The sequence below is a fragment of the Nelumbo lutea genome, chromosome 3, assembly GCF_056320005.1.
Source record: "Nelumbo lutea isolate HS-2025 chromosome 3, American lotus-T2T, whole genome shotgun sequence".
In the NCBI taxonomy this organism is placed as follows: domain Eukaryota; kingdom Viridiplantae; phylum Streptophyta; class Magnoliopsida; order Proteales; family Nelumbonaceae; genus Nelumbo; species Nelumbo lutea.
The window spans coordinates 13,529,831-13,553,304 of NC_142686.1; the positions used below are offsets into that span (position 1 = coordinate 13,529,831).

Sequence of the window (23,474 nt, forward strand, 5' to 3'; positions counted from 1 at the left end):
TGGTACAAATACATATAAAATAATATAAAATATAAAGTTTTATATTCTACATATTTGTATTTATATTCTTTCCAAACTGAGCCTAAGGAACATTTGCTCAAATAAACATATTTATCTAACTAAATAATAACTAAATGGGCCAAAATGCAAAAACCCTCTCAAATTGGGCCTGATTGATTGCAGTAGATTTTGGTTTTTTCGGATTTTCACCCAATATAGCTTAAAAAATGTCTACATAGGGCCCACCTCAGAAAGTCAGAAGCTGCTATGCTTTAATCCAGTGTTTTCAAACTAGACCGAACCGGATGATCAGATTGGAAAAACCAGGAACCGGTCACCTAATTAATTCCACGTCACCCCAAAACGCTATTTAGCCCAAACCATTGATTTGGTCAGTAAACTGCCGACTCGGGTGCTGAACTATTGACTCGGACAATGGTTTTTAATCGTTTTTTAGTTTTTTAATTTTTTATTTTTTGTCAGAACAGACCGTCCGTTTGATCAAAACAGTCGGACCATTCAACTTGGGAACCGGACCCTATAACAATTCCTTATCCGTTACATTTTTTAAAACCTTGCTTCAAACCTACCAAATGGAGAATTGTTATAAACCCAAAGAAGCCCCAAATAAGTCTTTCAACCAAAAATAGGGTTATTGGCTGAAACTCTTTTAGTGTCTCCTTCAAAGCAACTGAATCAAAAGCTTCATCCTTCACAAAACAGGGTAAATAGTGGTGCACTAAGCTCCTTGAGAAGAAATATAGATAATTCTATATTGTTACAACAGGAAAAGACATCGGCACATGTTATAATTTCCCAAGTCTTTTGATGTGGATACAAAACAAATTTGTGGAGATTGTGGGATTGTTTTCAATTAGCAGTAGCTTCCACCCTCCTCAATGGTTGCTGGGCTGTTTCAGTCAGTTTTATTTCTTTAGTCTTTCTCCTTGTGTTTTTTTTTTTTTTTCTTTTCTTTTCTTTTGCTGCTGCTGCCTCTATTTTTTGGTTTCCTTGTTTCTTATAGTTGTTATTTCTTGTATTGAATCATCTCTCTTAAAAAAGTCGTATAAATTATTTCTGCTGATGTGATAATCGTTTTTGTTTTAAAAATAAAGAGCTAATTTGAATTCAGCCCACTCCAGAATTCATAATGCAATCGTACAGTTCGGATCAGTGCCAAGGGAGAAGACTCAATTCAGGGGATAAATATATTTGAGGAATTAATAAATAAATTCTGAGGTGGACTGAACTTAAAATAAAGGCCTAAAAACAAAAGACAACCATGTTGGGTCCCCTAAGATTTAGGATCAGATAAAAAGGAAAATAAAAAACACATGAAGATATATCTTGTGAGAGAATGAAAAGACAAAAGAAAAATGTATTAACATTCAACTGGTGTGAAACGTTAAGATACTTGGTTTATTAGAATTTGCTTGTTTTTTAACACTAACACCTTATTTGGTTTGAAAGAAAAGGTAGGAAACCTTATACAAATAGACTCTGAATCTCCTGCCCATTAGAACTCTAGCCACTTCTACCCACAGCACACTATTTCATTGAATTGGGAACATCTCCTCCTGCAGAGTACTATTTAGGAGGATGAGATATTCTCTATATGTAGCTGCGATGTATGTGGGTAGACATGGGAAGAGTTTGTGTGGATAAAATATCTAAGACTCACACAAATATGTTGCCCACCCAAAGTTCATTGATACAAATCTGGTGCCCAAAGTTCGACAGAGTCTGTAGTTATGCCTCCACTTTTGGATGATCACGAATGACCATCTCAGCTATTAGTCACCGGCAATTAGATAATGGATCAGATTTCGGACTTTCAGTCACATTAACATCCCAAGTCTCAACTTATTATGGCATGCATAAAGGAGAGTTTGTTTTTCTCTTTTATAATTAAAACAGAAAATTTATTTCCCTTGATTATGGTTAGGGTGTCAGTTGTTGGATTTGGTTCAATTAGATCCAGTCCAATGTGAGTTCATTACAAAAAAACTAGGTCTAATCCAATCTAATGAATATTTTTTGATTGATTCAATTCAATGTCTGGATGTTCAAGCTGTTCATAATTGTTTTAATTTAGATTAATTCTAATACAAACCTGATCCATTAACACTTATATTCTTATCTTTTATTCATGGATCAGATATTGACTCAATCTAACCAAATCCAATATAAATTCATTATAAATAGACTAAGTCTAATCTAATTCAATAAATACTTTGGACCATTAAGTCTGGATTGATTCAATTCAATATGTCTCATTGATCGATCCAATCCATCCAAATTAATTTTAGTTTGTGGGGTTCAATTCAAACAATTCATTAACACCCACATTTTATAATTTTCTAAGACATGAAAACCATAATTCCATAATACCTATTGTGAAGGGGGATAGAGGGCTACTCTTGTAGAAATTGTTTGCGGCTGCGCTGGCCGAAATAAAGAAATATGTTAATTTTACCCAAACAGAAAAGCTCAACTGCTCGAGCTTGGTGTAACAGCATTTGTTACAGAATGTATCGATCCAAACTCCCGTCTACAAAGAAACGAAATGCATTGATTCGCGTATTCCGATGAGTCGATGACGCGACAAAAAGCCACCTAATCCGACTCTTGCAATCCATCCAATACGATCGACCCGACATAAAAACCCACCGCGCCCACACCAAGCACACCCGCAACCGCGGCCTGCACCGCGACCAGAGCCGCCGAATCATCGGGTAACAAAACGACTGCAGCTATCGCCGCGACAAAGAATAACAACGCCACCGATGCTAACGTCGCCGGAGAGAAGCTCGCCGCTTTCTCAATCAAGCTCAACAAGCCAAACTCCTCTGCCTTGGACAAAACCCCCAATCTCTCGATGGAAGACAGAGTAAACCCTAATTCCTCGGCCTTGGACAGCAATCCGGCCTTCTCCACGTTGCTCAGAACCTTCTTCTTCTCCAGTTTCTTGACTATGTCAACTTTCACTTCTTCGCTTCCTTCAACAAATATCCCAGCCCCGTACCATTGTTTCTGCCAGTTCTCATCATATCTATTCACCTGCGATCAAAATAAAGAAACATGAACAGGCGCCAGGCTCAATAGTCATTACCTGCTGAAATAAAAAGTCTAGACAAAGAGAGACAGTCTTTCTAGTACGCTAATACCTTTCTCTTGGGTGCCATAGCGACAATCTTTGCGATTTTTTGGGCGGAAGAAAAGCGAGGAATTCCAGGTCTGAAAGACGGGAGGCTGTGGTCGAACTTCCGGGAATAAGCAGCTGAAGCTGCTGGAGGTAGAGCCATTGAATTCGAAGATTCTCTGCTCAAATTTCTTAGAGGCGGTGGTTTCATCTGCCACGTCGAACCTCGTGGTGTCGGGTGTGGTGGTCTCCTGTCTCCACCGCCGGAATTCGGAAGGGAATGACGGTTTACTCGATTTTAAAGGAGCGAGCGAGTGGGATCCACCATTTTCCTCTGGAGATTATTGGGATCATCTTTCCTGGAAAAAACGCTCGTACATAGTCAACAGACATAATCAATGATCATGATCTATTCATATTATTTGATCTTTATCGAAAAACCTGGAGGTTCCCACAGCCTACTGAGCAGCGGTTGTGTTCAGTACACGCCGCATGATGCGTTGTGTTCGAAGGCGCCTACGTAAAGATCGGCGTGTCCGAACTTTAGGGCCCCCATTGCGAATATCTTCCCATTAAATAATAGTTAGTTCGCTTGAGGATGGAACGAATTGGAGAATGACCGATCAGCCCATGTCAGAATTTGTAGGTAAAAGTACTGTCGGGGTAGATGCCGGTTCGGGATGCTAATTCATCGTGCGGGTGTTAGTAGATACAGTGTGGGTTGTGTTCTTTTCCATGTTTATTCGTACTTCTCTGTTTTTTTTTTTTTTCTATTTTTACATTCAATGTTTGTTTCTCGAAAAATCGTATTGATGAGGGGTAATATATCCCAACTTGTTAGTATGCGGATATTAGACCTGTTCAGGGCCAGGTGGCCCGATGGGCTGGCCCGACCTAGCCCGGCCCCCAGATGGGCTTGAATAGGTATATGGGCCTGTGGACTTAACCTCGGGCCAAAAAGCCCATACTGTAATAAATTCGAGTTGGGCTTGGGATTTGCCAAAATAGCTCGGCCTGAGCCCGGTTTGGCCCGACCTATAATTAAACCTAAAAACCCTAGTTGAATACCCCTCTTTTTTTTATCTCTTTGTCTCTTTCCCTTCTTTTTTCAGCCGAACCCTTCTTCTCCACATCCTCTTTCCCTTCTTTATATTCTTTGTTTAATGTAAATAAATTCTGATTTATATTGATTATTGAATTCAGAATTTATATTCTTTTTTAATGTAAATAAATTCTGATTTATATTGATTGTTGAATTCAGAATTAATATTGAATTTATATTCTTTTTTTAATGTAAATAAATTATGATTTATATTGATTATTGAATAAGGAAAATTCTAATTTTGTTATTAGGTCGGGCTTCGGGTTTTTTATCAGGGTCGGGCTCAGGCTCGGACTTAACATGTTTCCATTAATGAAGAGTAAAAGCCCGGCCCGAACCCAGCCCGGCCTGACCCATGAACAGGTCTAGCAGATATGTGGACGACCTGATGATTGGATGACAATTCAACATTTCTTGTCACCTCAAAAGGCCAAGTCAGCTTAGGTACCTCAGGCACCTCAGCCAATCTTTTTCGAGATTACACCGCATGTTTGTGAGCTTTATCCTCATCCCACTTGGATCGGACGAACTTGATAAAGCTTATCAACTCATGCGAAGTCCATCCCTAGGTGCGAAATATACTCCTAGTAATGCGGGCTAAAGATCTTGGATGTGTTTCGTGAGACCTACAGTAGCTTGCCTATATAAGGGCTAAAGATCTTCGAATATATTTCCTTTCCTGTCCATTTCTCGGAAACCAAATGCACCATGAGGTGCATGGGTAAGGAGAGCGCTAGGTTGAATCAAACGGGCCTTGCACCGAATGTAGCCGAGCTCGTCGTGTACGTAAGCGGTGTCTCTGCTGAGGATAAAATGCGCCTGGTGGTGCACCATCCGTAGGAAAACATCATTTTGCATGTAAACAAACAGTGTAAAACAGCATTTTCTGAGAATCGCTCATTTCAGTAATCTGTATTGTGAACCACTTATTTATCAAGATGGCCGAGGGTAAACCAGCATTGCAGCTTGTATTGCATGAAGATTATTAAGCAAAACTGTAAAAGCAGAGACAATAAACAGGGAAAAATCTTCGAGCTTGGCAAAAAGCCCAGTCAGTCAAGATGCCAATGTTCGATTAAACTTTGGCTTAGGAAAATCAAGCTAGTTGGTTGGAACTTTTCAGCTACTGATCACATCCCGTGCTCAAACATTAATTGTTTGATGCCAACCTACTGTTAGAGACCAAAAAACTTATTCAGCGGCTTCATCTAACAGCTTAACGCTTTTAGGTTGAATGTTTTCGAACATGGTATTTGACTAAATGATTTAATGTTCGATCCTCATGGATAGCGTGTAATCAATCCAGTTGAGTACAAAGTTTTAGGTGGTTCGAGCTTGAGCTTAACTGAAAACTCCGAGTTTAAAACTTGATTCGAACATAATTGAGATTTGAGTTTCATATTGGAACTGAACTCGAGTCTTGCAAGCTATTCTAACTCAACTAAGTTCATTTTTATTATAAATAAATTGCTATTAGAAGAATAAAAAATAATATTTAAAATATTATAAAGTAAAAAATATATTAAAAAACTTAATAAATATTAAAATTATTGATGAAGGAAGATTTGGCCCGACCTCTTTATTATGAGACACGTGGCAGCAACGATAGCTCGGCAAAAGGGGCAAGCCTAGGTGGGAACAAGGGGACACACTTCGCCGAACTGCCACCTTGTAACAGTTCGGGATAGACCGCCGAACTAACCCACCTTGTAACAGCTCGGGATAAACTTCGCCGAACTGCCACCTTGTAACAGCTCGGGATAGACTTCGCCGAACTGCCACCTTGTAACAGCTCTGGATAGACTTCGCCGAACTGCCACCTTGTAACAACTCGGGATAGACCGCCGAACTAACCCACCATGTAACAGCTCGAGATAGACTTCGCCGAACTACCTTGTAACAGTTCGGGATACCTCCGAGCTCAAGACCGCCTCGCTCAGCACTTCGCATCATCTTGTGGGCACCAAAGCCAAACAAGTCGTACCATGCCTGACACCAGGGAAGTCCATGCCCGAGGGCGCCTCGCTTGACTGACTTGGGATCTGACGTTTGGCAGCAGCACTCTAAACGGCCACCTGCCACCGCCACTGACGCCGCCATCTACGGTTAGACGGTTAGGCAGTGACGGTTCTGTCTCAGCAGAAGGAACGATGGCCGAGTTGACAAGCGCAAGGGTAATCATACCCGATCTGACAAGGGCCTCGGGACGAGTACACGAAGTTACTATAAGAGCCCCCTGCCCCCCGACAACGGAGGTATGCAAAAACTTTGCGCTATCTGGTATTACCTTGCTTTTGAAGGATTTTAACTTGAGCTTCGGAGCCTCTACACCGGGTTCCCCCCGGAGCTTTCCCATCTCTTCCGTTTCAGGTTCCCTGCTACCCCGAATTTAGAAGCAAGGCAGCGGACAGCTAAGACTAGCCGGATCACGCTCCATCAATTGGCGCCGTCTGTGGGAAAACGCTTCAAAAAGCCTCCCTCCAAACTTCGATACCCCCTTTCTTCTTCAAAAAACCCAACACTCATGGCCTCCTCCAGCAACACCGGACGCGGCACGGAGACAAACGCCACCGGGGAGCAAGTTCAGGTCCCCGTAGTGTGCGTTGGACAGTTCACCATCCCCCTTTTGGCGGATGGGATCCCCATCCTGAACACGCCACAAGCAGTGGCACCCGTAAACCGTCCTACCACAAACGTCCCCTTTCCTCTCCCCATTGAGACAACTTTCACTGAACCAACTGCCGTCCCCCTGGCAGCTAGCCAAGACCGATTGGAGGACCTGATGCAGTGCATGCGGGCAATGCAAGCCCAAATGCAACAGTTCCAGCAACACCAGCTTCACCAGCACCAAATGCTGCACAACATCTCCCAGTATCACTATCAACAGTAGTTCCCCCAACTGCCACTGAACCAACCACTACTTCCACCTCGCCACCCCGCCCCGAGGCCGGTCAAGGCCTCCCCACAGGATGGGCGCCCCCGCCAGGCGAAGGCCTCCCAGCCCCAAAACCACCCCAACAGCTAGGCCTCGTCCCCAGGCCGAAGAGAGAAAAATGTCATCCCCGCCTCGCAACCCGCAGGTGGGTCGGGAACCTCGCCCGCGAGGTTGGCACCCCGGCGCTCCAAGCCCGAGCTCCCGCTCACCGAAAATTGATTTAGCGCCCTGGCGGCGGACAACCGGCATTTCGGGCCCATTGAGCTCGGTAACACGGAGGCCATCAGCGCTAGCACAAGGCCCGCTCAACGGTGAAGGCGCCGGCGAAGTCGCCAAACCACCACCCACGCCTTGTCGGAACTCAGAGGCAAAGCCACGAGCTCGGACGAGGTAGGGGCTACCCCGGCCCTCTCCGTTCCTTCCCCCCTCGCATCGGAACTCCTGGCGGTCCCCTTACCAAAGACTTCAAACTCCCACCTCTGGACAAGTACGACGGGTCCTTCGACCCCAACGACCACGTTGACGCCTTTCAGTCGCAAATGCACCTCGCCAGGGCTAGCGAATCGTGCATGTGCGTGGCCTTTACCACCACCCTCAGGGGGGTGGCCCGCACTTGGTACAAGAACCTGGCCCCCGGGTCGATAAAGTGCTGGGCCCAGTTCGTGCAAGTCTTCACCACACACTTCGTCACCAGCCGACGGTGCCCCAGAACAAAGGAAAGCATCTTCGGAGTGGTCCAAAGAGAAGGAGAATCTATTCGGGGCTACATCAAGCGATTCAACGAGGCATGCTTGCAAATACCGCGGTTGGACCCCTTAGTGCAGCTCGTGGCGGCCAAAAGAGGGGTGACGCACAAAGAGTTCAAATGGCACATGGTGGCCAACCAGCCCGCGACCGTGGCCGAATTCCTCAAACTCGCGGATAAGTTCATGAGGACAGAGGAAGAGATCAACCAACGAACCGAAGGCGGGAACGAGAAAAGAAAGAGAGAAGGCGAGATCTCCAACCCGGTGAGTAGAAAAAACCCGACCCGGGAGCCGAAGCCGAACCAGTCCTTCCGGGCCCCCCTAGCAGTTCGGATGGACTACACGTCATTGAACACGAGGCGGGCAGAGATCTTAATGACGATCAAAGACGCTCCGTACGTTAAGTGGCCACCCCACCTGAAGGGAAATCCGAACGATAGAAACAAGAATTTGTATTGTAGTTTCCATAGAGACCATGGTCATAGCACCGAACAGTGTAATAACCTCCGGGACGAGATAGAGGGACTCATCCGTCGTGGATATTTGAGAAACTTTGTACAGCACAACAATAATAAAACAGGTCGGCAAGGGGAGCACGAAAGGGATGCACCCGAGTCCAGTAACAGACCTGCCGAACCGTTGCAGAAGCAGCCTCCAGAAGAGAGGCCAGTTCGGGGAACCATCCATGTAATAGTGGGAGGATCGGTGGTAGCGGGGTGTACCTCGGCAGCAGCCCGGACTTCAGTTCGCGAAGCGGCCCTCGAAGAAAGGAACCCCCCAAAGAGACCAAAGACCGAAGAGCCAATCTTTTTCACGAAGGACGACGTGCGAGGAGTCCACTACCCCCATGATGACGCGCTTGTCATTAAGCTAAGGATCAGTGATTTCGACGTCAGGCGCGTACTCGTAGATTCGGGCAGCTCAGCGGACATCCTCTTCAAATCGGCATTTGACCAGCTACAGTTAAAGAGGAGCGAGCTGAAGCCGACGAACACTCCCCTGGTAGGTTTCAGCGGAGAGGAAGTTAGGCCCCTCGGGAAAATAACTATCCCTGTGGAAGTTGGCACATGGCCTTGTGCGGTCAGACTCAACCATGATTTCCTGGTAGTCGCGACCCCCTCCCCATACAATGCCATAATAGGGCGGCCGATCACGCATGTCCTACGGGTGGCGGTCTCCACCTACTATTTGGCCATGAAGTTCCCTACGAACTTCGGTATAGGGGTAGCGCGGGGCGACCAGCTCGAGTCCCGCAAGTGCTATGTTGCCGCCCTAAAGGGAAAAACCAAGGCGGCCGACGACCTCAAGCTGGAGCTGCCGGCGGAGCAAGGTGAGGAGCGAGCTTCGCCCATGGAGGAAACAGTCGCAATCCAGACTTCAGCTACGGACCCAGCTCGCACACTAAGCATCGGAGCTTCCATCGAAGACCCCCTACGAGCCGAACTGTCTGACCCGTTAGACAGAAGAAACGCAACTTAGCCCCAGAACGCTGGAGAGCGGTCGACGAGGAGGTTGAGAAGCTCCTCGCAGCAAACTTCATAAGGGAAGTCCACTAGCCGAGCTGGGTGGCCAACCTGGTGTTGGTAAAAAAGGCAAGCGGCAAGTGGTGCATGTGCGTCGACTATACCGACCTAAACCGAGCCTGCCCGAAAGATTGCTTCCCCCTCCCTAGAATTGACCGCCTAGTGGACGCGACCTCGGGAAACGAGTTGCTAAGATTCCTGGACGCCTACTCGGGCTACAACCAAGTTAGGATGGACCCATCCGATGAGGAAAAAACCAGCTTCATAACCGAGTTCGGCTTGTATTGCTACAAAGTCATGCCCTTTGGACTAAAAAACACCGGGGCAACTTTCCAAAGACTTGTAAATAAGCTATTTCGGCCCCTGATTGGTACGAAGATAGAGTGCTATGTAGACGACATGGTCGTCAAACCTCAATTTTCACAAGAGTTAATACAAGACTTGGATTCTGTTTTCCAAATCCTGCGTCACTTCAGCATGAAGTTGAATCCCAACAAGTGTGTCTTCGGCGTCACCTTGGGCAAGTTCCTAGGCTACATTGTCAATCAGCGCGGTATTGAGGCCAACCCGAACAAAATAAAAGCCATTCTAGATATGAAACCACCTCGGAAAGTAAAAGAGGTTCAGAGGCTAAACGGCCGCATAGCCGCTTTAAGCCGCCTCTTATCTAAGTCAGCAGACCGCTGCCTACCCTTCTTCAAGGCAGTCAAATGCAAAGGGTTTGAATGGACCCAGGACTGCCAGTTCGCGTTCGACGAACTAAAAGGTTACCTCGCTAGTATACCAACCTTAGCCCGGCCCGAGATGGGCGAGGTCTTACAACTGTACCTCTCGGCGAGCGACGAGGCGGTCAGTTCGGTACTAATAAAGGAAACAGACCGGGTCCAATGACCCATATATTATGTTAGTAAAATTTTGCAGGAAGCAGAGGCAAGGTACCCGGAGATAGAAAAACTAGCATACGCCCTAGTAATAGCAGCTCAGAAACTCCGCCCGTACTTCCAAGCTCACACCGTCATCGTCCTAATTGACAAACCTCTTAGACAAGTTTTACTCAAACCCGAAGTCTCCGGTCGACTGACGAAATGGGCCATCAAGCTCAGCGAGTACGACCTCCAGTACAAATTGAGGACCGCTATCAAGGCCCAAGCTTTGGCAGATTTTATCGCCGAGTGCACTTTCAGCCACGAAGCTCCATAGGTCGAGCCCGAGGTCCCCATTTGCGGTGAACCCGGAGCTCCTGAGCCCATAGAGTTCGAACCCCGTGAAGTAGCACCCAGTGTGGCCTCTCTCCTGATCAGGCGAAGAGCGAATTGGGATGAGGAGCCCTGGATTCTTCACGTGGATGGTTCCTCGAGCCGGCAAGGCAGCGGAGCTGGAATAGTCTTGTGCGGCCCGAGCAGCATAAAAGTAGAGTATGCGCTACGCTTTGAGTTCGCGACATCCAACAACGAGGCAGAGTACGAAGCGCTAACCGCCGGGCTGGACCTAGCGCGAAAGGTTAAGGCAAAACACTTGGTCATCTGCAGCGATTCTCAGCTCGTGGTAAACCAAGTTACCGGCGAATACGAAGCACGCGATCTCTCCATGATCGCATATTTGGCCAAAGTAAAAGAAGCCCTGCTCAACTTCCGGTCACACATCATCAGGCAAATCCCGAGGTCTGAAAACACTGAGGCCGACGCTCTGTCCCGGTTAGCCAGCACGAGTCACAACAATATGAGAACTGTGTACATAGAGGACTTACCTCGGCCTAGTATTCTCAGGGGACAGAGGAGGTCGCTCCCATCTTAGAAGCAGAGCCAGCTGGATCGATCCACTCGCGAGCTTCCTGATAGACGGAACCCTCCCTGTAGAACGCAATGCCGCCAAGAGGGTGCAGCGCCAGGCAGCCAAATATGTCATAATAGACGAACGGTTATACCGACGGTCGTACACGCTCCCCTATTTGCGGTGCCTACGACCTACCGAAGCCAAGTTTGTACTCCGCGACACTCATGAAGGCCTGTGCGGCGAACACTTCGGGGGCAGAGCACTCGCCCAAAAGGCACTTCGACAAGGATACTACTGGCCAACGATGAAGGCAGAAGTTGTCGAGCTCGTCAGAAAATGCGACAAGTGTCAGAAGCACGCTAACATCCACCATCAACCTGCCTCCGACCTCAAATACCTCGCCAGCCCGTGGCCCTTTGCACAATGGGGCATCGACCTCCTTGGGCCATTCCCACCAGCAACAGGCGGAAGAAAATTCTTAGTTGTTGCGGTAGATTATTTTACGAAGTGGATAGAAGCCGAACCTCTGGCAACTGTTACGGCCCGAAACATACAGAACTTCTTTTGGAAGAACATAGTATGTCGGTTCGGATTACCTCGGGTTCTAATTTCCGACAACGGCAAACAGTTCGAGGATATCAAGTTCCAAGAGTGGTGCCAGGACATGGGGATTTGGCAAAATTTCACGTCAGTCGCGCACCCACAGGCAAACGGTCAGACGGAAGTAATGAACAGAGCCATCCTGCGCGGACTGAAAGCACGCCTGGATCGAGCTAAGGGATTGTGGCCCAAAGAGCTACCAAGTGTCTTATGGGCTCACCGAACGACCGAAAAAGTAGCCACGGGAGAAACCCCCTTCAACCTCACCTACGGCACTGAAGCGGTGATCCCGGCGGAAATCAAAATACCAACGTTGCGATTAGAAACATACGATGATCGGACGAACGGAGACGAGTTACGCACCAACCTCGACCTACTAGACGAGGTAAGGGACCTCACGCACATCAGAACAGCGGCATACCAGCAGCAGGTAGCTCGCTACTACAATAGCAGAGTAAAGCGACGAAGCTTCCGAGTCGGCGACCTGGTCCTCCGGAAGATTATGGTGCCCGAATCCGGCGTCGGCAAGCTTGGACCTAATTGAGAAGGGCCCTATAAAGTAAAAACAGCGCTCGGGGGCGCATACGAACTCGAAACCTTGGAAGGCAAACGAGTACCCCGAACATGGAACATCGTGAACTTGAGGTGATACTACCTATAAACCACATAGCGAAGTTGACGAAATCAGGCCATGTGCCACAAGGCAAGCCGAGGAACTTCAACACATTATCAGCTCGGCAAAAATCAGTTCGCGGCATAAAAGGCCACGAAAATTTAAAAACCCGGCAAAGAAACAGTTCGGGGAAGATGAGCAAGGGGAAAAAGACTCAATTGCAAGAAACAGTACACTGGCAAAAAAAAAAAATTTACATGCCCGGAGCCACTTCTTCGCCATCGGAAGGCACTTCAACAACACCGGAAGGCCCTGCCTCTCCTTCAAAGTCCGGCTCACCATCGGCAGCATTGGCCATCTCCTGAGTTATGCGCGAAGTGGTTATGGCACTTACATCGAGGTCGGGGTATGTATTCCGGATCATCCACCGGCTCAACTTGAACTCCCTCCTGTAAGAGTCCACCATCAGATCGTCAAAACGCGGGGAGGCAATGTAGTCTTCAACTGCCTTCTTTTTGGTGTCTTCAATGCCTTGGGAAAAAATCTGTGTTCTCTCCCTAATGTCCTCCTGAAGATACTCGACTTGATGCTGCAAATCCAACTTCAAGTCCGCCATGTGCTTGACAACTACCCCCATGGCCTCGGTGTCACGCTGAGACCTCGCCTGTCTGGCCATCGCGACGCGAGCAGCCTTTTCAGTAGCATAAGCAGCTGCCTCAGCAGGTCGGGTATTTGCCTCTGCAGCACGGAAGGCTTCTTCAGCAGCATGAGCAGCAGCCTCAGTAGCTCACGCCTGTCGCGAGCTCCTCTCCACTTGGGCCGCCAAGGCATGAATCGAAGAATTCACCTACCAAAAGAAACTAGTGAGCAAAAAGACAACAGAAGCAACAGAATTAAATAAGACAGAATCTTACTTACCACCATGGCATGTGTTACGGCGCGGCAAGCGACCTGATTCAAGGGAAGATTGGTCCACGCCGTGACCTCCTCGGGGAAAGTAGCGTCCCTACTCTTCTGAAGAGCGTAGTTCGGCATCAACACGCTCCTAAACTCCCCTTGAGCTCCCGAGCCTGAGGGCCCAGCCCACGTATGAGCAGACCCGGAGTGAGGAGCACTTGAGTACGCAGGAGCGCCCGTATGAGTGGTCTCAGCGAAAGGCATCCCGGCAGTCTCGTGCACCGGTGGAGTCACTTCGGGCTCCCTGGGCAGATCCTCTGTCGTATGGTCTGGGGCTTGGGGCTCCTCATCCAGGGGCAGCTCGTTACGAGTTCGCTTGGCGACCCGCTTCCTCCTCTTCATACCTTGGAACAAACGCCCGCCGCGAGTTCTCTCCGCATCCATCACACCTACAGAAACGAGTTCGACATAAAAAAAAAAAGAAGCCGCATAGCCAGAAACCTACCCGAACTCAGGTCGGCTGCAAAAAGCTTAGCCTCCGTTAAGTAGTGGTGGCACTTTAAGCCTTGCCGTGCCCACTGCCGGAGACCCTTCACCGTCTCTTTATCAAGAGTTACGCCCAAGTCGGGAGCGGCCTCACCCCACCTGGTCTGAAAGGGCCATCCTTGTGCACTTCGCACGCCGAAGTAGTCACGCTTCCACGCCGGGACCTTGTTAGGAAGATCGTGCAGAAGCTTAAAACCCTGGCGAGGAGTAAGGTAATACGCCCGTCTCCCCCCAGGAAGAGGACCCGCCTGTCTCTTGAGCATCAAGATAGAGGAGAATATCTCTAAGTCCAAGGGGAAGTTCTGCTCGCAAAAAAGGGATATTGTCCCCATCAGGTTCCGAATAGAGTTCGGATGAAGCTGGCCAATGGTGACACCGAAGTGGTTTATGACTTCGACGAGAAGGGGATGGAAAGGAAGTCGCAACCCTGCAGCGAGCTGCTCTCGAAAAATCACGATCTCGTCGGGACCGTGTTCCCAAGGAAAGCTACCCGAAGGAATGAAATATGTGTACCCCCCAGGAAGATTGTAGGATAGAAGTATGGATTGAAGCCCCTCAGGCGTCATGGTCGAAGGACCAAACCTATCTAGCATCCGACCTCGGCGGGAGGTAGATGCCAAACTGCCCGAAGCGACTCGGCCCACTGGTTCATAGTCTTCAAGCTCCACCTCAGGATCACTAAGGCAGTCTGGGGACACGGCTCGGTTGGTGGAACCTACGTCGGCCCTACTCAAAGAATCGTCTGAGCTATCAAAGCTAGACATTGGGGGAAAGAGATTCAAGAAAGTACTCACCGGAAAGTTTGAAGAACAAGCCAAAGAACCGTGAAGACTGTATAACCAGCCTCGACGCGAGCTGGAAAAGATTTGGACGCGAGTTGAAAGGTTGGACGCGAACTTAGTAGACAAACCAACCGGGGTCCCCCACTATTTATAGCTACAGTAACCAAGAATCGACCGTGCAGACTGAAGACGATCCGACGGCCCACGTTCTTACCGAGCGCACAACCCTTAAAGTCGAGACGTGATTGGCGCATGTCTTTCCAAAAAAAGTGAAACGTCAGCACGTCTTTTTGAAACCGACGTCGCTTCGACATGCGTCTTTTTCGAAGCTGACGCGCCGCACGTCTCCCTGACAGTCGACGGCGCACGTACAGCAGTGGCATGCCTTTTTGAAATGACCCGCTGTCACGTCCCAGCGGCGCGAGTTGGTTTGAAATTTAAAACGCACGGTCACAACCACCAGTGTTCTTGAGTAAGCACGTTTCCAGCCTTCTCGAAAATCGAAAAAACCCTAGCAAAAGCGTCTCATATAGTGAAGGTTTGAAGGATGGGACAAATCTACAACCACCTCGTGAAAACTCCCCGCACCATGGCAAGGCCCTCGGCGCAAGGAGTGGAGGGCAATTGATGAAGGAAGATTTGGCCCGACCTCTTTATTATGAGACACGTGGCAGCAACGACAGCTCGGCAAAAGGGGCAAGCCTAGGCGGGAACAAGGGGACACACTTCGCCGAACTGCCACCTTGTAACAGTTCGGGATAGACCGCCGAACTAACCCACCTTGTAACAGCTCGGGATAGACTTCGCCGAACTGCCACCTTGTAACAGCTCGGGATAGACTGCCGAACTAACCCACCTTGTAACAGCTCTCCGAGCTCAAGACCGCCTCGCTCAGCACTTCGCATCATCTTGTAGGCACCAAAGCCAAACAAGTCGTACCATGCCTGACACCAGGGAAGTCCGTGCCCGAGGGCGCCTCGCCTGACTGACTTGGGATCTGACGTTTGACAGCAGCACTCTAAACGGCCACCTGCCACCGCCACTGATGCCGCCATCTCCGGTTAGACAGTTAGGCAGTGACGGTTCTGTCTCAGCAGAAGGGACGATGGCTGAGTTGACAAGCGCAAGGGTAATCATACCCGATCTGACAAGGGCCTCGGGACGAGTACACGAAGTTACTATAAGAGCCCCCTGCCCCCCGACAACGGAGGTATGCAAAAACTTTGCGCTATCTGGTATTACCTTGCTTTTGAAGGATTTTAACTTGAGCTTCGGAGCCTCTACACCGGGTTCCCCCCGGAGCTTTTCCATCTCTTCCGTTTCAGGTTCCCTGCTACCCCGAATTCAGAAGCAAGGCAGTGGACAGCTAAGACTAGCCGGATCGCGCTCCATCAATTATAAATAAATAAATATTATGAAATATTATAAACAAAATATATTATAAAACTTTATTATAAATTTATTATATATATATTATGAATAAATTCATATTTATTTATATTATAAATAAAAATATATTGAAAAATAATATTTTATTGTTAGCTCAATTAGGCTCGCAAGCTATTCGAGCTTGGTATTATGAAGCTTGAATTTGACTCAACTAACCACTCAAATCAAATTAGGCTCGACCAAGGGTGGAGCCGTAGAGCCAAGGGGGATCCAGGGAGCCATAATGCCCCCCCTCCCTTATGGCCCATCCAATATTTATTCCCCTTCTCCAATCCATTTTAGGTTTTTGTCCTCCTCATGAAATATTTCAGACTCCACTCGTTGAGCTTGGCTCAACTCAATAATCTTTGAGTAGAGTTCAAATATTTAACAGACCAGTCCAAATCATCCCATTATAACCAATTAAATTTCAATATAAGGTTTGGGTGCGTATGGCCTCATGCATGGACTTTTTAGAGGGTTCATCTAACAATTTAGGTGGTGTTTGATAACACTTTTTAAACCTCTAAAATCTGAAATATCTACTTTTCAGATGCAATGCTTGCTTGGTGTTGCATCTGAAATATAACCTAAAAAATTTTCTTAGATCTGAAATTGTAGAACCCTGACCCATCACTTAACACGCTCAGACGTGGCCTAAAGTTGAAAATACCCATATCCCATTCTCTTTCTCTCTCTAATTCTTTATAGGATTTGAGTTCAGCTAGAAATTCCTGCTTGTCAAAACGAATCACGGGGAATAAGGAGAGAAAGGGAGAAGCAAAAACACATTTCAAAGTGTTATTTTAGGGATTCCACCATTAAAATCCTACAACGTCTATCTTGGTTTTTGAGAACAAGAAATTCGTTGAACTTTCTAATGATGCCGATTAATGCGCTTATTCTACTCTTGAGAGTTCCAGGAAGAGAAGCAAGAGATTAGTAGGAACTAGGAAGGCTCCCATCTTGAGAGTTCCAGTAGCGATGGTTCCCTTGGAGGAGTACTTTGTAGGTGATAGGGGATCAAGAAGGGGGGCAACAAGGAGAGTGTGAGGAATCAATAATTATTAATTATAAATTATTTTTACTAATTATTAATTATTAATTATTTTAATGTTTTTATTAAACATTAATTTTTTACTAATTAGTAAATTTTAATTATTTCATTAATTTTTAAAAATTATTTTAATTTTTATATGTATAAATGATTAATTATTGATTATTTTAATATTTTAATATTTATTATTATTTTTAATTTTAATTGTTTCATTTATTAATTAATAATTTTTTATTTTTTATTTATCATTTTTTATTGGTATTGTTTCAATATTATTTTAAAATTAAAAATTGTTTTTTATGAGATAATGTGAATTGAATTCAATATTTTCAAATAGTATATTGTAAGGGTAAAATAATAAAATCAATAAATTTCAAATAATAAAGGATTGATCCAACACAAAATAATATCTTTTGAAATTTTTAAATTTCAGATTTATGAAACGCCACCTTTTAGATTTTTGGGTTGAACAGTTCTTTGACACACGGAGGAAAATCCGATTGGGGGAGTTGGCATATCATTCTCAAGGCTTTTTACGTCACCACGATTTATACAAGTAACCTCTAGCACACTTGGAAAGAAAGCTTATCCCAAATTCCAAATTAATGATCAATTATCTTTGAAATTTGGGATTCCACGGTCACGGAAACTGGCCCAAGTGTGATATCCAAAATAGAAAAAAAAAGTAAAAAAAAAAAGAAGAAATAGAATTGTTTCAACTTTTTCATTGAAACATTCTCAGAATATTATGCATTATACGAGTTTAATGATGCCGGTCAGCCATGATGAGATGAGAATACAAATCCAAACGACTTGGACTACATAGACAAAAGAGAAGCATGAAGCATGAAGCACCCAACATAACAGAAAAGCATGAAGCATTCTTATGTCTTAGAAGTGCCGGCGCCCATCCATAAGCTCCTTACTGCCACCTTGACTGCACCCACAGCACCCAGCTGCCTCATCTCTGGGCTCAACCCTTTGCCTCCCTCGTTCTTACCACCTTCTTCTATCTGAACCCCAACATAAAACGCTATCTGCATCTCCAAAGTACATAAACAAGAGAGATGAGTGAGAAGAAACGTAATCAATCAAGCATTGATTTTGATTATACTAGCTACATGTACTCAGCATGTTTGATTTTGAAAACAATCTTGAAAATATGCTCTAAAAGGAAACAAAATGTTATTCCCTCCTACTATGAATTGCAACCAAATCATTTAGAATTCACCCATGACAGACCCTGGGTCTGATAAAACAAAACTTTCACAACAGGCTACACAATCCAATCACAAGTAAACATCAGTTGCTGGTATATCTGGTAATTAAACAAATAGCTGATGTGTGTTAAATGGGGCTATGTGTAGCCCGTTTTACATGTCTTGTTTGTTGCAGATCCCATGCTCCCATGGGAACGGAATTTATAGGTGATATATGTCTGCCTGCTTGTACTCCCATCTCTTTCTAAAATTTATGCTCCTTTTTTATAGGTGAGCAACATACGTTATTTATGCATTTTTTTTCCAGTCCATGTAATAAAACACAGGGAAGTCCATTTTCAAGAAGCATATTCCAGCAAAATTTTACACAATAAGAAAGCTGACCTAAACAGTTTATATATCAAATAAAAAACTCATCTTGAAATACATAAATTCCATATTAATTATGGAATGTGGGGGGAAGAAATAGATCCTTCCATCTTAGTTGAAAAACACCTAACGCCTAATCTGTGCAACACAGACAAGTAAAGCAAATAAGACCAGAAGTTCTATGTGTACATCAACTACACATACCAAATGGAATGAAATCCTTGTTATTAATTCAGAATCTGTAACATAAATCCAATAGTCCATCAAGCTGCACTAGGTTTTCTTAGTAAACTAAGTTTACTTCAATGGATTATAACACCTTCACCTAGGTTTCAATCTTTACCTAGTAAATGTTCTTAATTTCTATTGCTTTTAGAATCCAAGATAAAGTTTCATATAGTATGTGCAGATATGGCATGTTATACCTATGCTACTCCAATCACAATTTATTTATAAGGCGTGGCAACATTACATCTTGCAGAATTAATGAGGAATAAATGGAGAACTCAATAAGGAGATTAGAAAAACAATCTAGATACATCCAATTTGTGTTAACATTACCTTGCCAGTAGCATTCCGAACAGGTGAAATGTGAAGAAGATTCCAGAATGAGCTCCTGTCTTTCCTGAAGTTTTTTTTTTAAGTATCATAAAACAATTAACAAAAAAAGTACCATAAAGCAATCAGGAAAAGTGTTTGTTGAAAGTTTAGATATTGAAGTTTTAAATCTTTTGCTTTTAAACATAATAGAGAAAGTGATCAAGTATGAACCTGTAATTTAAGATACGCACACTACAGGCTTGCTCAGATTGAATGGTTTTCTTTATCTGGAAAACAATTTATAGAAGATTAGATAACCTAATTGAAATAAATCTGTCTAACAACTTTTAAGTAAAAAAATATACAGAATAAAGTCTCAAGAAACCTGTCAACAACGCCATACTTCTACCTGGCATATAGCCTTTGGATCTGTATCAGGTCCACTTAAAAATCTACAGTTTTGTCCCAATACCTCATGTCTAGCATAGCCTGTTGCAAGAAATAAATAAATGAACAAATTGTCTTCATAACTTTCACATACAATTATAACCAATTGGGTAGTCCTGACATCTAACGGAATCAATTTCAGTCTAAGAGAACTGCTAGGTGGGAAATCAAAATTTAAGTCTTGGTCACACGTGAAAGTGTAAAGACATCTTGACCTAGGTATCAGCCATAAGACAATTAGTGCATTGAATAAAGGAAGAAAGTGATAGTATTGTAAAAATGTTCTCTAATTTAGACAAACATGAACTGGATAATGACAAAACATATGTAAAAATTATTCTAGATTTAGGTACCTGTCAAATTCAAAAAGGCATCACTAGCATAGACAATGGGCATGTCAGGTAAGTGGGGATTGGTTCTGCAAGGCATTACCAATTGTTGTGAGAAAAGCAGATAAAAGGCCTAAAATAATATCTCCAAAACAGTACAATACATATGGTAAAGCAACAGAAAAAAAAAGGAAACTTTTTAACAACTCACAATACAAAGCTCTGTTTGATTCTACCAAGAGATATATTTAAGGATGAACTGAGAGGGACCATCCCAGCCGAGTTGCATCGTTTCCCACTGACCAATCTGCCTGTTAGCTCACTATAGTGAGTAAGCACAGACAATATGTTATTGATTGCTGTTGCAGCTTTCCGTTTCTCCAGATCACTTGCTTCACATGACTCTTCAGCTTCTAATCCTGTAAGTATCATCCACACAAGAATACAAGTGCAGGACATGAATTTTAGTTAACTTACCAGAGTACTAAAAACAGTAAAATATCAATGCATTGAAGAAACTTATGATTTGAAAGAAAAGGAAAAACTTGAAAAAGGAAAGAAGTGATGTAAACTAACTTATAGAGCATCAAAGATCAAAGGAGACAATAAAAATATTGCGGTAGGTCAATAAAATTCATAGAAAGAAATTATCTAAGCATGAAATATAAGAGTAGTTGATATAATATCATATGACATAAAGGGGAAATGAAGAAATATTTGACTACTGCAAATTAGATTAACCAAACAAAAGAAAACACTCTAACAAAAAAAAAAATTGCAAATAGATTACAACATGTTGATCAAAAAAGAAATCTCTAACAAAGTAAAAATTCAAGCAACAAACCACATGAATTACCAATCAAAAGAGAACTACTTGTGATCACATAATAAAAATATACAAATAAAATGCAGAAACATTAAAGTTCTGATTGTGAACCACCATAAAACAAACTCGACTAACAGGGGGAAAACCTTCAAAAAATACAATCCAATTCAAATCCATAAAAAAAGACCCACCAAAAGAATATCTCTGAAAATAACAATTGAAGCAACAAACCACATAAATTACCAATTGAAAAAATCGTAATCCATGGTCAGACCAATACAGTTCAGCAGAAGCCTACTTGTGGAATCAGGATCACTGGCAGAGCAACTCAACTGCACATACTAACTATACACTAGTAACAGTAAAAGCCAAAAATATAATATATATAATATAAATCAAAATGGGGTCAGAAGACTCAGAACTAATAATTAATAAATAAACCCGGGGGGGGGGGATTACTAATAAGAAAAAGTTCAAACGTTGAGATGGAGTGCCATTCAACAATCAAGTTTTAGACAGGCTAACATTGCAAACCAAAATACAGACCTCTGTTATCAGAGTCGACGAATGAATCGAATGTCCGACAACGACCCATTTCCGCCACAGAATCCGTGCATACCTCCCTCCGACAAGACCCGAATACAATCTCGAGGATTCTAGACCCATCCTCCCCGAAATTACTGCAATTCCTCCCCAAACCCCTCGATCTCCTTGATATCGGCAACTGAACCGCAACGAAATGAACCACCCTGCCATCATCCTTACTGAAAACAGGACTCATATGAAACAACATCCAGAACGGTGTTCCATCTTTTCGATAATTCAACAAACTGATCTGTATAGTCCTCTCCTCCCGAATTGCCTCTCTAATCTCCATAACCGATCTCCGATTGGTAGCCGGCCCTTGAAACATTCTGCCATTCTTCCCGATCACCTCATCTTTCGAGTACCCAGACATTTTCAAGAAACCCCGGCTGGCGAAGACGATCGGGTGGCCAGAAATACAAGGATCGGTGACAGTAAAACTATCTGGCAATTCGTCTAGAGCTTCCCGAGCCCAAGATGAGTATCGGGCGTCAAAAGACTGGTCAATCAAACCCAGATGCGATTCCATCGTCGTTCTTGCTACCCTTGGTCTTCTCACACTTCTCGTCTGCTCGGAGTATCAATTGCCTCAATCCCATGTGCGCATGTTAAGAGCGTGTGTACCTTCTGCGCAACTTAGCTCTAATCATCAGTTCCAAGAAAGAAAGATTGAACAGAAAACACAGAAAGGACGAAGGCAAATCAGATAGGAATCAGTTGGGCATCCCCGTAAGCCCATAGATTTCTCACGGTTTCCAGAAAAGGAAAAACAAATAAAGAAGCAAGAAAATTCATATATATAATTCCAAGGAATACCAGGGGAATATTTTTTAAGAAAAATAGAATGAAAGCAGTTCTCACCGGGAATTAATAATAGCTACATATCTTGTGAGATTATAGACTTATAGTGAAGGAGAAGAACAGCAACACAACTTGTTGAGGCACGAAAATATCTCCTCAGAACCCAAAATTTGATTGAACGTCGGCAAAAAACACATACCCATCAATAGCTTTTGGTGCATGAATCGTAAAGGAAGATGCAGCGAATGAGTCAATAGTCGCGAGAGAAGGCAAAATCTAAACAGAAAAACAAAATTGACAATGTTCAATATTTTTCGTTCTTTGCTCATTTGAGGAAAAAAAAATAACTTGCTTTTCTGAAATTATGTCATTAATTTTAAGTTAATTTGTTCATCTACGAATAGAAGTAAAAATAGGGAAGTGAAAACTGAAAAGCTTTTGGACTTTTGGCGAATCTTACACTTACAGAGTCCAACTCAAGCAGGCAAGAAAAGCAGAACACCTTCTCGCTCTTCTGGTAATTAGTAACTTCACTACGCGGCGGTTGGTGCAAGAGCATATATGACAACGATCAAGGACGGGATAGGTCATAGGAGGTGGGACCGACCAAGAGTTTTGATTCCAATTGGATGGCCATTGCAGGTGGTCCGCCTAGATCGATGCACACGTTGAATCTCTTTCTCCGTCATCAGCCAGTCGGATGAACGGACACGTAGCGGGAGGATGACACTTATCCATCCACGTCGTATCAGAGTTGTAAGGTTGCGAAAGGAAGCGAGAAAAAAAAAAAAACAAAAACAAAAGAAATGAAATCAAGGGGACCACACAGCGACAGCGACGTCAGAGTGAGTTGTCGCGTTACACGTGTTCTGCCGATCCAGCCACAGCTAACTCATAAAATATTTGTTGGTAAATATGAATTAATATTTTAAGGAATGAGAATGACAACGGCTACCACACGATCCAGCTACAGCCAGGTTGGGACTGGGAAGTGGAGAGAAAGATAGGAGTGCAAATGGACCGGAACCGATCCGACATCCGATTTTATTTGGTCGAATTCGGATCACCCTGTTCGAGTCTTCGGATCGGATTGGAATTATCCACTATCCGATCGAAGAAGATCTGATCCGATATAAATTATATATTTATAAATATAATTTTTATATTATATTTTTATAAATGTATTATATTATTTATTTTTTTAAATATGTAT

The 23,474-nt window shown here is 44.2% G+C and overlaps 2 protein-coding genes across 11 annotated transcripts; both read right to left on the reverse strand.

Moving 5' to 3' along the window:
• Positions 1-2,420: 2,420 nt before the first annotated feature.
• LOC148863052 (uncharacterized) lies at positions 2,421-3,660 on the reverse strand. Its single transcript, XM_088980139.1, has 2 exons — positions 3,168-3,660; positions 2,421-3,060 (listed from the first exon to the last, which is right to left on the reverse strand). Exons 1-2 carry the CDS (start codon positions 3,351-3,353, stop codon positions 2,617-2,619), a joined length of 630 nt encoding a protein of 209 aa, XP_088836265.1. The 5' UTR covers positions 3,354-3,660; the 3' UTR covers positions 2,421-2,616.
• Positions 3,661-17,854: 14,194 nt separating this feature from the next.
• On the reverse strand, positions 17,855-22,796 carry LOC148863053 (protein TWIN LOV 1-like). 10 transcript variants are annotated; one of them, XM_088978939.1, is made up of 9 exons: positions 22,728-22,796; positions 22,461-22,537; positions 21,422-22,087; positions 20,261-20,468; positions 20,074-20,138; positions 19,683-19,762; positions 19,505-19,560; positions 19,295-19,358; positions 17,855-18,181 (listed from the first exon to the last, which is right to left on the reverse strand). In XM_088978939.1, exons 3-9 carry the CDS (start codon positions 21,987-21,989, stop codon positions 18,029-18,031), a joined length of 1,194 nt encoding a protein of 397 aa, XP_088835065.1. In that variant the 5' UTR covers positions 21,990-22,087; positions 22,461-22,537; positions 22,728-22,796; the 3' UTR covers positions 17,855-18,028. The 10 variants fall into 10 exon arrangements, with proteins under 10 accessions (XP_088835065.1, XP_088835062.1, XP_088835057.1 ...); XM_088978936.1 differs by having other exon boundaries at positions 22,322-22,537; XM_088978931.1 differs by having other exon boundaries at positions 19,677-19,762; positions 22,322-22,537.
• Between the last annotated feature and the right edge of the window lie 678 nt (positions 22,797-23,474).

What these genes read in the sequence shown, in the direction of transcription:
- LOC148863052 (XM_088980139.1), bottom strand. Translation starts at nt 3,353, where the DNA reads ATGAAACCACCGCCTCTAAGAAATTTGAGCAGAGAATCTTCGAATTCA. An exon ending in CTATGGCACCCAAGAGAAAG is followed by an intron (nt 3,061 to 3,167) that starts GTATTAGCGTAC and finishes TTTTGATCGCAG; the next exon opens with GTGAATAGATATGATGAGAA.
- LOC148863053 (XM_088978931.1), bottom strand. Translation starts at nt 21,989, where the DNA reads ATGGAATCGCATCTGGGTTTGATTGACCAGTCTTTTGACGCCCGATAC. An exon ending in CGTCGACTCTGATAACAGAG is followed by an intron (nt 20,469 to 21,421) that starts GTCTGTATTTTG and finishes TGATACTTACAG; the next exon opens with GATTAGAAGCTGAAGAGTCA. An exon ending in GTGCGTATCTTAAATTACAG is followed by an intron (nt 19,359 to 19,504) that starts GTTCATACTTGA and finishes AAAAAACTTCAG; the next exon opens with GAAAGACAGGAGCTCATTCT.